The sequence below is a fragment of the Suillus discolor genome (assembly GCF_016758755.1).
Source record: "Suillus discolor strain FC423 chromosome Unknown F5147scaffold_58, whole genome shotgun sequence".
NCBI lineage: Eukaryota > Fungi > Basidiomycota > Agaricomycetes > Boletales > Suillaceae > Suillus > Suillus discolor.
The window spans coordinates 156,531-171,335 of record NW_024541305.1 but is presented as its reverse complement, the minus strand read 5'-3'; the positions used below and the strand labels follow the sequence as shown (position 1 = coordinate 171,335).

At 48.6% G+C, this 14,805-nt stretch overlaps 4 protein-coding genes across 4 annotated transcripts; 2 read left to right on the top strand and 2 right to left on the bottom strand.

The window, feature by feature from the left end:
* Positions 1-20: 20 nt before the first annotated feature.
* F5147DRAFT_655864 (uncharacterized protein) lies at positions 21-2,141 on the top strand (the record flags this gene model as incomplete). Its single annotated transcript, XM_041434032.1, has 8 exons — positions 21-158; positions 293-522; positions 546-906; positions 957-1,070; positions 1,121-1,165; positions 1,218-1,578; positions 1,632-1,962; positions 2,036-2,141. 8 exons carry the CDS (start codon positions 21-23, stop codon positions 2,139-2,141), a joined length of 1,686 nt encoding a protein of 561 aa, XP_041289152.1.
* A 1,552-nt stretch (positions 2,142-3,693) lies between these two features.
* On the bottom strand, positions 3,694-5,902 carry F5147DRAFT_655863 (uncharacterized protein; the record flags this gene model as incomplete). Its single annotated transcript, XM_041434031.1, has 7 exons — positions 3,694-3,957; positions 4,035-4,237; positions 4,266-4,334; positions 4,417-4,766; positions 4,815-4,941; positions 5,004-5,730; positions 5,798-5,902. 7 exons carry the CDS (start codon positions 5,900-5,902, stop codon positions 3,694-3,696), a joined length of 1,845 nt encoding a protein of 614 aa, XP_041289151.1.
* Positions 5,903-7,430: 1,528 nt separating this feature from the next.
* Positions 7,431-9,697, bottom strand: F5147DRAFT_655862 (uncharacterized protein; the record flags this gene model as incomplete). Its single annotated transcript, XM_041434030.1, is given in 9 exon segments — positions 7,431-7,722; positions 7,774-8,053; positions 8,164-8,191; positions 8,247-8,377; positions 8,438-8,615; positions 8,665-8,761; positions 8,781-9,027; positions 9,094-9,493; positions 9,560-9,697. The coding sequence occupies 9 exon segments, from the start codon at positions 9,695-9,697 to the stop codon at positions 7,431-7,433; spliced, it is 1,791 nt and encodes a 596-aa protein (XP_041289150.1).
* Positions 9,698-12,811: 3,114 nt separating this feature from the next.
* F5147DRAFT_655861 (uncharacterized protein) lies at positions 12,812-14,260 on the top strand (the record flags this gene model as incomplete). The annotated part of the gene is made up of 4 exons (XM_041434029.1): positions 12,812-12,952; positions 13,011-13,634; positions 13,682-13,976; positions 14,019-14,260. The coding sequence occupies 4 exons, from the start codon at positions 12,812-12,814 to the stop codon at positions 14,258-14,260; spliced, it is 1,302 nt and encodes a 433-aa protein (XP_041289149.1).
* Positions 14,261-14,805: the final 545 nt, after the last annotated feature.

Here is a 14,805-nt window from a genome sequence, read left to right as displayed (position 1 = left end):
ACTAGTTTCTATATGCTATTATGACACCTTCGGAGATAGCAAACAACGCTCTCCAGGCTACGCTCGAGACTGTACAATCATTGATGAAGCGATGTATGAAATTAAAGGAAAGTGATCCAGGCACACTGAATGTATCGGATGAAATCGCCAGACGCCTGGTGAGTTTTGCTCGACTAGATCTATACTGTATTTTGGATAACTAACTACATTTGGTGCAGGCAAAAGATTTGAAGCTGTATGGGGGGAGCGCGACATTGTTCTCCCCTCAGCTGCTATCCTGTGCCGCCTGTAGTACTGGGAGCACTCCAAGGCTGGCATTTTTGTGTCATTGCCCGACTGGAAGACCGTCATAGACGACGACCCACGCATTAGGAGTCACCCGCGGTTCCACAAGACCAGTGGACTACCGCCCCTCCATCTTGCCCGAACACAACCCCTCCACGTCGGCGTCAGCGGTCCCGGAGGAGGCTGCAAAACCTCTTGCAGAATCCATCCCTGTAATGATGCCGGCGACTGCCATCTGTTTCAAATACATTCGTACCTAGCACTCCCGTGTTGCAAACCTTGGAGGTTCCGGTAATGGAACCCATGGTATCGGACATCCGAAGTAGCGCTGCCGACACAACGGCATGGGAGGCATTGACCCCCCTTCCACATTCCATCGCTCCCGTGATGGTGAGACACAATATCCCTATGGTTGGAGGTATGAAGACACAACCGGAGACAGCCTCGCGGCCCAGGAAGACGAAAAGGAAAGCAGAAGAGAGCGACAATGATGGCAAAGAAGCGGAGGTATTGAGCGGACTCACACCAACGCCCATATCCCAGAAACCAATTCGCAAACGGAAGAAGAAGTTTATGTCGGATGAAGAGGACCACAGGGCCGCTGGTACCATTGTTGTTAAGGTGACTCTCATAGTATATCTCTGGTCATTGCTCACCGGAAATTGATATAGCACAAGGCTTTGTCGGTCAAGACATTCAATGTTGTGGCTCCAGATGCCACATCAGCAGGTACTTCCGCACCAGGATGGCTGGATGACAGAGGCTTTTGGGATGAAGAAACCAGGGTGAGTCGTCTCTGCCTCTGTGAATTCGGGTCTTACTTGCACGCTTTTAGCCTGCCGGATGGGGTCTGGATTCCAACATCGCCACAACGGTGGAGGTAAGTAGGCAAGCAAATGCATGCGGTCAATGTTTGCTGACCCATGGTCCAGCAATCCGTTCGCTACCACTCCCGGAAATGTGACAAATGTGTCAAGTTGAAGGTTCCTTGCGTTGTTCTTCCTGACAAGAAGTTCGGATTCACCAGACTAGCCTGCGCAAACTGCGATGAAATGAAGATCGCCTGCACGATTGACGGCGCTGGTGTGAGGCAGAGGTTGCAAGTAAAGGCGAAGGAAGCTGTGGGCGAAGCGAATATCAATCCTCTTCCCAAACGTCCCAGGACACGGGCAAACAAGTCGCGCCCTGCCGCCAAAAGTCTGGAAAAATCTGCTCCAGCGAAGACCACGAAACCGGCCACATGTTCCAACTCGCGTGCGGCGCAAACGGTTGCCGTGGACGATACACTGAATGGTATGCCTCTCGGTGGTATCATTGGAACTCACTGAGCTTTGCCCCTGACATAGAACAACCCACGAGGCCTAAATACGAGGCTCCGCTGGCACCCCACAACATGGGGTCGTCGGATCTTTCCACACCCTCGGAAGCAGCGCTCCCTGCAATAGTATCCATCCCGGCGCCATTTCAGCCATCGTTACCCACCAATCTTTCGGAGCCGGAACCTAGCGGAAGGGATATACTGCGAAGCATCCAGGACCTTGGTAGGAGATTCGATCTCCTTGCAACCAATGAGCGGGTGGATGTGTTGGATGTGAGGGTTGATTCGGTGGAGGACAGGTTTGGATGGAGGCTAATGGAGCTGGAGAAACAGATCACTGCCTCGGATGCGCGTTGGCAGTCAGTGACATCGTCCATGGGTAATCTATCGATGTCCTTGCGAGTGCATAAGAATGATCCGGCAGTTCACCAGTCCTGGCTCCTCCAATGATTCCAAATACAAACTGCAAAATGCCGCCATTGATGAACGCCTGGGAATTTCGACGGTCGGTAGGGAACAAACATATGCGTGCAATTAGTCGATTATGACGGATGTAGAAGGTGATGTCGGGACATTGGCATTCATTGCGATGCACACCTGCGCCCCGGACTCTCCTCATTTGGATGAGGATTCAATCCCATGTTGCTGACTCTTCACAACATCATATGCGAAATCGGATGGGTGGGTCTTTACCAGTTGCATACCATGAGGTCATCTTGTTTCCTACTTTTACATTCCAAAGTTACATCGGATTTGACTTTATTGATGTTGTAGTTGACCAGCTAGTGGAATTTGAATGTGCTCGGAGCGTACAAAAGGTGTGCTTAAGAAGATATATAATAAAACGGGCATTCCCGGTGTCCCCGAGTGTGGTCATTCATGTGTGAGTATATAAAATGTCACCCAGAACCCATACAAGACCCTCCCAGGTACGATGGACATATCATTCCGGAACGTACTCTCCAGCACTTTTATCAATGCAATTAATGGAAATAATTCCAAGCGTCCTATGTGTGTTGCTAGGACCATCGGTCTCGCATTGGGAGTCCAAACATGCTCCAAATACGCAGCTGAGTCCATCCGTTACGTGTTCCGGAACCATGCAGAGGGAACTCTTCTTGCAATCATAAGTTTAGCCCATCAGCCATGCATTCCGGAAAGCAATATGCATATCGGACCCACATCTGCAGAATTCCAACATTTTGTGGTGGCTGATGGGCCAATTTAGGAAAGTCACACCAGGTCCAGCTTGACTCCTCAAGCGATACGGGTGATGAGCCGAGAGAATCTAACATCGGCGAGGAAGATGGAGGGGCCCAACCAATGATCTCCATAACTGGACCTAAGACAAAATGTTGGTTTTGGCATGAAAATTATTAGTTAGGCCCAAGCACATTGGTAGGCCCATCCATTCCTCTTTCCCATGTCAAATTCGCCGCGCCGGTGACCCTCTTCATCACAAATGAGCCCAGCTAAGTCATTCTCTGAGAGAGATGGATGTGCCAAATCAATCATATTGATCACATGACCCAAGGTAAATTAAGGCCCTAGGCTCCGAATCATTAGCTGAGCCCGTCCGAGATGAAAATGGGGCGTGCTGGGCTCATAATTGTCCGTTGGGCCGATCCGTTTTCACCCAATGGACTAAATCTGAAGTTTTAAGCATTCATTTAATTCGGAAAGTAAAATTTAATCATTTGCAGGTCCTTCGTCGATCATCAAATTATTGCACATATTTGTATCCGAGAACTTCCGTTGGGCAGCCTTTTCCTGCCAAATGAAATGTCTCTTGAATCAAGAACATCCGGGAAACGAATACAGCACGAGATGTTAAACAAGATTCGAGCTGCCGTGATTCCATGACCCACATGCAATTTGCATCGGAGATGATCATAAGTACCACCATCCTTGGTTGGCATTGCGAACTCAGATATGAAACTAGTAATGTAAATCCAGTAGAGCAATCAACTACAGCTACAGCACTAGTATCCAAAGCAAAGCATATAAACTGAGTAGTAGGTAAAACTGCATGAAATTAGGTGACACCAGTCCCACAACTCAATGTCAATCCGGATATGACAAAAATCTACTTATCGGACATTGCAGATGGCAGTGCTGGACAATTGGGATGATTCGATTGAATTTGCGCGAATAACAGGGGTATCATGAGGATAACCTGTCCGTGCAGCCGATGCGGATGTTTCGAGGCAGCCTTGCACACCAGTCACTACAGATGGGTCCCATGCATGCGTCCACTGTCTGCCGACCGTAGAGATGCCCACATCATCAACACCCCCGGTGCCATGGAGCCACCCCGGAAGCTGAGCGGTCGGGTGCTGTGGAGGAGCATAGGCCTGTAGTGTTTACACGAGGTCGATGGGCTTCCAGGTCGTCTTTGTGGTCCCAGGAGACAATTTGTCAAATGCCCGACCGACGATGACATGGCCTTCCATTGTGCATCGGATGAATTTATGAGTCGCTCTAAAGTTGCCAGCCGATGGCCAAAGACTTCCTCCACCGAATTGACCTTGGCATCCAATGCATCCACCCTCTCATTAGTGGCAAGGAGGTCAAACTTGCTCCCAAGGTCCCGGATGGCCTGCAGAATGTCTTTTGCGGTTGGCTCTTGTTCCGCTGGATGGTCGACTCCCATAGAATGGACTTGCTCCGATTGGCTGGTCTGCCCGGGTTTGGCAATGAGTGAGACCAGCAGTCTCTTCCACAGGAGTCACTGTCAAATTTATCAGTTGTTTCTCAACATCTAAGGCAGTTGCGGATAAGGACAAGTGCTATTCTGAGATAGCTGCACTCACTACCACGTTCGTCAATTTCTTTCACAACAGGGGTGGATAAAGGCACGGCTGGCATGGTCAATGAGGCCGGAGAGTCCTTTTTCAACATCTCGCTGACGGCTCGGGCCTTGGGGACGCGCGACCTGGAGCGCTTGGGACGATCGGCTGCTTGTGTCACCGCCTGTTGCTTTGGCTTGAGCCTGCAACCTGTCCCGGACACCCATTCCATCAATTGCGCAAGTAACCTTTGTCCTGTCGCAATTCGCGCAAACGAGTCGTATGCATCCGACTTTTTTGTCCGGCAGAACAATGCAAGGTTTGCCTGATTTCTTGCATTTGTCACATTTCCGCGGATGGTAGCGAATGGAATGCTGACATGGGTCAACATGTGCTGCCGTTGACAAGTCAAACAAACGCACCTCCACTGCTGTAGCAATCGTTGAATCCAGACCCCAATCATTAGGCTGAAAATGTTGTATAGTAAGTTCCACTCAGCACCAGTGCCAGAGCTCAAAGTCACCCACCCTAGTTTCTGCGTCCCAGAAACTATTGTCAGAGTCAGTGTCCATGACATCCTGAGCTTCCGGGTCCAATATATTTTGAGATACCGCCGACCACGATGATTCCTTGGCCGATGTCAGCGACCAGATACATCCGCGATGTATGAGCAACGGTGAGTAGACCTGCCTTTGTAGTTCCACTCCTGGTTTTGCGTAGTTTATTTTGCCTATCATGCGACGGTAACTTCTTGATTTTCTTGAGATTCGGTTTGTGTGATCGGGTCGGGCACCTGGGAGCATCTGCCGAGTCAGTATCATCTTCTTCCGCCTTTCTCTTCTTATCATTCCTAGGGTGCGGAATAACCTTGACCTTTTTCGATGTATTGCCTGGCACAAAGAGCTTGTGCCGAGCTGTTGAAGGTGCAGCAGAAGCGACTGATGGAGCCAGAGGAGTCAGAGGTTCCAGCTCCAGAGATGTCGGCAACGGGGACAGCGGAGTCGAATCTACTTCCACTGCGGGAGCTTGTTTCGTGACAGGACCCACGGCTGTCGGAACAAGTGAAAGGCCGCACAATAGATGATGACCCGGTAGCTTGAGACTCCAATATGGGAAGAGTTCCAACTGCAGTGAGAGGACTGGTAGTCCAACGTCTTGTGGAAGCAGTGGGTGGCTCTTGATGCATGGATCATCGTCGACCACAGAGTTCCAGTCGGGTAAAGTTTCAAAGGCGCCACCCTTGGAGTATTGTCGCACAACGGCTGCACAGGACAAGAGCTGGGGGGAAATGATGTAGCACTTCCCCCATAAAGCTTTAAGTCTTTTGCCTGCGCCAATCTGAACAATCAAATGCATGTGAACGAAAGCAGACTCACCACGTGTCTAGCAATTTCATCCTGATAACTTCAGTGCTTCCTGATCGCCCTGCTTCAAATGGATGCAACACTTGATGAGCGATTGCAACAGTCGCCAGCGTGATTTTGAGTGCGTCATTCGCTGCTTCGGGCATCATAGCGGTGTTGAAAAAAGTCAGTTTGTTAGATATAACTACGCGGAAAGGAAAGAAAGGTGATGCAAAGAATTTGCACAAGTGTTGGAATTTATATAAAGATCGTCGGTTGTGGATGTTTCCGAGAAAGATTGCTTTGTGAAAGCACGGTAATGTAGACTCGGTGTAATTGCATTATGACGTAATACCATGGCCGTCGCTACCATTGTCGGATGTATTTGGTTGCCACACCTGTGGTCGAGCAATTAACACACAACACCTTACAATGTTACTATCATAATCTAATAGGTGTATTTGTGTTACCCTCCTGCATGCGGGTGTGGATCATTCCGCCTTCAGTTTCTTTGCCGATGGTAACAATACAGCGAGCGAATCCGAAACAGCGGCATACCATTCACAGAACAAAGGATGCAATTGAGTGGTGACATACATTTGTTCAATTATCATGGTAAACTCCCGAGTGAAATGTAAGGGTGTGAAACGCATCGGGGAACATTATCGAAGGTAGCAAATGAGCTTCCAGAAATCCTCGAGCAGAACAGTGATTGCTCAGCAGAAGTCTGCAATATCCTGAACAACATGCAATAATAATTAGCTTAGTACAGCAGGACAGTGAGAAATGTTTTACACGAGATTTTTTGTGAAAAGCAAGCATGCTGTCCGGTAGCTATCGTATTTATCACGAGCTTCTCGGATCCACCGTTGATGACCCATATGCTGCAGGACATCTCGTGATGCTTAACCAACAGCAAACTGCACTCAGGCCTGGGTAATCCCCGAGAACATCTGAAACATCTGTGGAGCTGCATTGGCACTATACCTATTAGTCGGTTCGTGTACAATATACTATGTGCATGACATCCGACCCCACAACATCTACAGAACAACCGACCAGCTGAATTCCCATCGGAACGCAGGCGCCATGATTTACGTCAAAACCTTCCGGCAGCACATCCTTTGTTGTTGAGATGGACACTTCGGTGATAGTCCATTTTTTATACAAGCCTGTTGCATATTCTGTAACGGAAATGTTCTATGACAGCTCCCGGTTCTCTGTTCCTCGCCTGGTATTGTGTCTGCCCGACTCTGTGAATGCATTTACTTACCGGTTTCATAGTTATCTGTTTCTCGTCAGCCGAACCATATGTTACCCTTATACTTCCGGCCCCTCTTGATTACCTTACTGTCCGATATCGGCTGTCCCAGTCGACCTTGAGTACAGTACCTAGTAGTAATGTCAGGGCAGAGTTGTGTGAACCCCTGAATTGGAGACTTTGCTCCTGTCGCTTTCGTTCGAACTCTGTGTTCTATTGCGCTGTTGTCTTCGAGCTTTGTCCGAAAAATAGTCAAAATCGCATATTCCAAGCACATTCGCAGATTGAAGTTTTCGTTCGATCATGGAGATCGCATTTTTACATTTGGTACCATACAAAATTCAACCTGCCTCATTTACCAAAATTGTAAGCAAAGTAAGGAGAACATTCATGCCATAGCGAAATCACAATCAAGGGAGCACCATGAACTCAATCTACTCCTCTGATTTGACGGGCGACGTGCTGGACAATGGAGAAGATGCAATCGAAGCCTTGCGTATATAAGGAGGATCTAGGGAGTTGGTCTGCCACCAACTGGATGTGGAAGTCGGGGCTTCGTCATGCAGATCCCATGCATGGGTATACTCTCTGCCTATGGTGGAGATACCCAGGGGTTCATCGCCGGCGTGATTGTGTTTCGGCCACGATGCGATGGTTGGTTCTGGGGGGTACTGGGGTGCATATGTGGTACTGTGTGCGCGAGGGCCATGCGCATACAGATAGTTTCTGTGCACCCGTAAGGATATCGACCGATCACCTATCGACAGTGATACTTACTCCCGATGCGCATTAGATACGGAGAACTCTTCCTCCAGCGCCGTTAGCCTCAAACTAATCCTCCGCTCCACCGAATCTAACCTCACATGCAAAGCATCCACCCGCTCGTCGGTTGCCAGGAGATCGAATCTCCTACCGAGGTCTTGTATGCTTTGCAATATGTCTCTTGCGGTGGGTTCAGGCTCTGAGGGGGTGGGTGCCATGGAAGATTTGAGCGGTGCTGGCACGTCGACCGGTGGGAGTTGTAGAGATCTGAATGACTGTGTATTACGCTGATGCCCTGATGTTCGCATCATCCTGGCATCATGGCCTCAGGTTCTTGCCGGACCTCTAAGTATGTTATCGAAATACTCCATGAGCATCTCCGCACCATATGATGATTGAGCTTACCAATCGGTGGGTTCTCAAACACAACTTTCTTCGGGGCAAGGGACAAACGTCTGGACGGTTTAGCTGTCTTCAGAGGAGCTGACTAAGACAGGTGTTTTGACAGCCGTGCGTGACTTGGGTGCATGCGTCCTGGAACGTTTGACTTCTGGATCGACGCTGGATTTTATGACAGCTTTCTGCGCCTTTGCTTGCAGCCTCTGCCGGATACCAACCCCTGTCGATGGCGCAGGTAATCTTCATCTCATCGCAGTTTGCGCAGGCGAGTCTGGTACACCCGAACTTCTTGTCCGGCAAAACAATGCATCGCACATCCATTTTAATGCATTTGTCGCATTTCCGAGGATGATAGCGAACGGAATGCTGTAATATGTGAGGCGATATGCAATCAAATGCGGTCGCTTGCCTACCTCTACCGCCGTAGCAACTGTGGCATCTAGACCCCATCCGACCGGCTGGATAAACCAAAGTGAGATGGCAACTCCAGCTACATATATGACTCACCCTGGATTCTGCATCCCAAAAACCTCTCTCATCCACAATTTTGGATGGAGACGTCGCCGTGGGAGCCACAGCATTGCGGGCTTTCACGGACAATGCCCTCTGCTGCATGAACTTACATTAGCAACAAACAAAGTAATGCTCTGAATGTCACCTTCACATGAATGGTGCCAGTGGCACCATTTCCCTCTTCATCCGACGCAAACTTTCTCCGTCGTTTCTCAACCGGCTTCCGGGGTACCGAACTTGGTTCGGGTTCGCTGCCGTTTGTTTCCAGTTTCCTTTTCTGCGGCTGGCAGGTCGGTGTATTGCCCTGCCGTACCGATCTTACATTGCCATTAACATTTTGTACGACTGTCATGGGAGCTATTTAGATGGAACACGGGGGTGTTGGTTCCGGATTGAGCATGCCGGTTGCAGTAATTTGTACACCTGATATGAGAGGTTCCGCAACAGGTGCAGCGGGAGGTAGCAACTCAGCTATGCTTGGTTGCACCTCTGGGACAACATGGAGCGACTGAATGAGGTCTGGGGCCTTTGATGCAATTACGAGAGTCCCTCTCGTTGAATTTGGCTCCACCGGAACAGTGGATGACGACATGCTGGGTTCCAGTTCTGCGTTGGGATATGCGGGGGGCGGAGGACAATAACCTACAGTCTTGTGGAACTGTGGGTGTGTCTTAATGCGCGGGTCGTTGTCGACCACAGAGTTCCAGTCAGGCAATGATACAAATGCCCCAGCTTTTGAATGCTGCCGTATTACGGCTGCACAAGACAGCAGCTGAGGGGAAAACAATGTGGCGGCGCCCCCATAAAGCTTCAAATCTTTTGCCTGCGCCAAATTGAGTTGGTTATCAAAACAAAAATACATTTTACAATAGTTGGCAGCGAGGCTTACCACCCGTCTGGCGATCTCATCGGAGAATATCAATGCGGTTGGGTCGCTTTCCTTCAATTTCATACAGCGCTTCATGAGCGGTTGCACAGCCTCAAGGGTGGAGTTGAGGGCTTCGTTTGCAATATCCGAAGGTGTCATTATCAAAACATACAAAGTGTAGTGAGCAACTGATGATGAAAAAAGATGGGTTCAATGATTTTTTATCAAGTTTCGGGATTTATACCAATATGTCGGTAATGGGTCTTTCCGAGAATGCATGGCCGTTGTGGCAACTTGGCAATCTGGCTCATCACGGTCAATCAATAAAACTATAACGTAATACGACTTCTTTGGCAATCATTGTCCCACACATCCAGTCGCCGTGGCTGGGTTGTCCAATTATCGAAGCATACCTTTGCATGTGGTGAGTGTTCCCCGAATTTCTTATTTCAAACGAAACATTCATGGTGGGCAAACGTGTTTGTTTTACTGTGCCCACGTGTTCGGATTCCGGTGACTCGGTGAAAAATGCTTCTTACAGGTGTCCTAATTGCCATACTCACTATGGCAGTTTTTCCGACTCCAACAGTTGGACAAACATTGAGATTCCACCCAAGCAGTAAGTAATGCCAAGATTCAAATGTAAGTCTGCCTGAGACTTTTCCAATCCGGGTATGCTAGGAACTCCCACGCAGGATATAAATAGGCGGATGTGCGGTGGAGTCATGAGCAAGCAAATAATCCTTTGGCAATCAGAGACATAAGTCCGTGATCCCTGACTCAACAAATGTTGCTGAATGCACCCAGTATGGCAGGATGTGACCCATGCTTCGACGAAGAATTTGACAATGTCGCGCATGCTGTCGGTTTGTATGGTTTCGGCCTACCCTCCATACATTTTAATCAATTCATAAAAATATCTTCGCCCTTGATATGATCACGGACATGGCTTTGCAGCAACGGCTGCTTCATCAGTCGCGGGATATGCACGTTCTGGATCGTTTCTGACATTGATATCTTAGAGGCGGGCCGCATCGGCTTCGTAGGACCGTTTAACCGCAAACATCAAGATTTACAGCCGGATGGAGGTCAGAGCCTGACAAATAACTTGGATAGAGCAAACTAGCTCTAGAGACATAAATGATGTCGCCGGGCTATCGGATCCTTGTGACTGCGGGTAAGATGATTCCATGGATGCTGAAAAATTTGGCTTCAGGCCCATCTGCGAGAGAAAGGACAGACATACGACTGTACATGGTAGGAGCCCATGTAAAATGACGAAATTCTGGGAGGTGAAGACGATCCGTGGGATTCCGGATATGGTGATAATGTATATGCCTATAGCTTAGCTGCAATGATGAATGCCATAGATCAACAATATCCAAAGACTGCGAATGGGAGAATCAGGGTGAAAAAGGTTCTGCTGGTATCCAGGTGAGCACCTCACATGAAGACCGTTACGATTGCGGATCGGACAAATCGACAAATACCAATGCTGTGCCCGGTGACAAGGATCCAGGATGCCCTTATGGCTGCGGATGGAAGGATCAGACAGATGACGAATCGGTACCCATCACCGCATTGGAAGATCCTTGATCTCTATGTGTCTCGCTAACTTGCACAACACTTACCAATAACATTTATTCATGACATGTAATGGCGATATTGGTGATACGGTAATGCTAAATCACACTTCCGGTGTGACCCGCTTCCAACACCTGCATGTATGGTCAAACGGAAGCGGTTCAGTTCATATGCGGAAGGGCGATACAGGGTGACGCAAACATTTGAAGATGTTGTTCAAATGCACCATTTGCTGGGCATCCAGCGCCGCGTAATGGAGCCGCCGGATGCCATGATCGCAAATATTCAGGAGGGTCATTGGCAAGAGCACTAATACAACACTGAATTTCAGGAATAGTGCGGAAGTGTATCATCAATTCATGTAAAGAATTGGCTAGTAGCACTGAGATATATTACCCTACAAACAATATTGAGGAGGACCAGATCTACAGACTGGATGCAAGTGCCGGAAGTCAGATATATAAGCATTTCTGGCTTCGTGTAACAATGGGCCTGTACTTCAACATCTGACCAGGAACCGGCATCCGGCATATGCATGTTCGGTATGCATCAAGCTCTATCATGGAGGCAGCAGTGATCGACGGAGATATCACCAAGACATTGCGGGCACCTCCGAACATCTTATCGGTATCCGTCCCTCTACAAGGGAGATGTCTATGCATCATGACAAACTGAAAGAGCCCGACCATTCAGAGTTTGTCAAGCAAAGGAAAGTACGTGACAGAAGAGCTAGCTTATATATTGATTCGCCCATCAACCTGCCAAAGAGATGATCGAGGCACAGTTATGGCAGATAAAGTCTCTGCCACCTACACAATCCACTGGATTATACGTATTCACCTTCCGTAGCATTCACACAGAGGCCATCCGAGTCAGAGCTGGCTGTTTGGGAGGGAATAAGTACATCGTGTGGTGCTGTTACATGGATTACAGCAGGCGTTACCATCCAAGACAGGATAACAATTAGTATGGGTATTAGAAAGATGGGGACGCCCCCGCTGAAAATCAAACCTTGGATATTTGTAACTGCTGGGCAAAATTGCAAAGTCGGATAGATGAGTTCACAATTGAGGTTGCAACTCACATCTGGAGGGCTTTGACATTGATTGAGACATTATGGATATTGACTCCAGAAGCATGAACATCCGCCCTTGGTACTGAGCCAGTCCTGGAACACTTTGTCGGTCTAGACATCGCACTTGGGGATGGTCTCCCAAATGACACCTTTAAAACTCTGAAAATGCTGAAATATGACAAAACCATGATATTCCATATCACCTTTCTCCGGAGAAACCACAAATTGAATGAACGAGAGCATGGGCGCGTATTTTTTCGGTTGAAAGGCTTATGTACAACAATCCAACCACTCATACATGAACTGCTGTTACCTCCATTCCACATGCTATTACTGCCCATCGCTTCGCCAGTGGTACATTGCAAATAGTCCATCCCAATTGTTGTGGACAGATTCTTGGGCACAAATGCATGGGACAATTGCGGAACCGCCCACTGTGGACACAATACTGTTATTCTCGGTCCACATTTTCGCATCCACAGACCACAAATTTCAAGAAATACCCACAACCTGATCCATGTCAATACAGACTTGTCAGAATTTCACAAAGTCAACTTTCCTCCACTGCATTCATCACATTCGTCACTACCATATCATTGCTTCAGGAAAGAATCATGACCGTACCTTCTGAGCAAGCTAACCACGCCTTGAACATTACCTTGGCCGCCCTGCAATCGCTCATGAAGCGTTGCATCAAGGTAAAGGAGGGCGATCCCAAGGCCTTAAGGTTATCTGATGAGATCGCCCGGCGCGTGGTAAGTCTTTCTGATCTTGCCCTTATTTGTCTGGGTGAAACTCATGCATTGAACCCAGGCCAAGGACTTGAAGATGTATGGCGGGAACACCACATCATTCTCACTGCAGCTGCTTTCTTTCGCTGCTGTTGTGAGAGAGAACTCAAAGGGCGGCGCCTTCGAGAGTGTCCCCGACTGGACCTCCGTTACGGACGATGACCCGCGCATCAAGAGCCACCCGTGCTTTGATAAGACCGTGGATTATCTTCCACCTTCCTCACTCGATGATCTTGTCATCGCCGCCACATCAACCGCCAATCCCCCTACCGTCCCCACAACGGCAACCACCGCCATCCCGCCATCTACCTTGGCCTCGCCATCCAAACCATCCCTCACGGAGTCCGATATCCTGGCTGGGCCGGAACCAGAACAGAAAGGATCATCGGACCTTGGGAAGGAAAAGGCCGAGGACCCACCCATTCCTATTGACACTCCCGCCGCTCCGCCAACAAAATACAACCTCTTCGTGGCCGGTACCAAGAAGAGAAAGGCTGCAGAAGAAGACATGGACGCCATCGTTGCGGTTGCCAAGACCAAGTTGCCTTCCCCGTCTGAAGAGCCGGTCAAGAAAAGGAAGATCGCATCAAAAACCATTTCCAAGACGGAATTGGGTTCAGATGAAGATATTGCTACACCATGGAAGGTAAGTCATTTCTGCATGGTGATGAGCACAAGCTGAAAAATTGAAAGCATTCCATTCGCTATCACCCCTGGCAATGCGACAAATGTGCCAAATTGGACATTGCCTGCCTTGTCCTCCCCGACAAGAAATTTGGAAACATGCGCCTCACCTGCGCAAATTGTGACAGCATGAAGATCGCCTGTGCAATTGGCGGCATTGGTGTCCGGCAGAGGTTGCAAGCGAAGGCAGCAACAGCATCCTCCTCCCTGCTCCAACAACCACAGGCTTCAAAATCCCAAGCCATCTCTAAAGCACCTGTGAAGCGTGTTTCTTGCTCGCAACGGCGCATTGTTCAACAGAAAGGTATGTCTTCCTGTCTCCCCGGAACGAGTTTAGCTCATGTAGCTTCTCTGGAAGAAGAGATAAAGCTTGCGCCCACCAACCTGGTGGAACCAGAGCCCACTGCAAGAGAAATCTTACAGGGCATCCAGGACCTCGGCAGGAGATTAGATCTCCTCGCCGCCACTGAGCGGGTGGACGCATTGGAGGTCAGAGTGGATTCGATGGAGACGAACCTGCTCAAGAGGTTGGACGGATTAGAGCAACGTCTCAATGAATCTGATGCCCGGTGGAAATCTTTATCCTAAGATAGATAGCAAATGTCGAATGACTTCAAATACAGACTAGCTACATAGAATGCATCTGATGGACCCCCTTCATGTACTATATATGCTCCGGAGGACTTTGTACAATTATATTATTGCATTTTCAGCCTGGTGCTGCCTGTGCATCTGTGTTCAATCTATTGAGTCCACACAAGTTGTGTGTATAATGCAGCCTTTGTCATTCATCATTTCATTCGCGATAGTTATAAATAGGCATTGTCCTTCATGTCGATCCGATGTTCTGCAATATATGTTTGGAATATCGCTTGTTCGGTGAATGCACCTCTGATGATGGTTGAGCATCGGTATAAATCCGGAGGCAACTCGACATCCGTGCAGCTCATCCCTCCAACATGTCAATATGTGTAAATTAATAGTACTACTTGATTTTGAATCAAAGTGCGTATATGAGCATGCACAAATTGTATATATATTTATTCTACCGAGAAGCGCATCGGGACTACATTTGATGCAGCTGCAAGCCGCGTAATGAGTACACCCTCTTGTGTGGGTAAATGACCGGTATA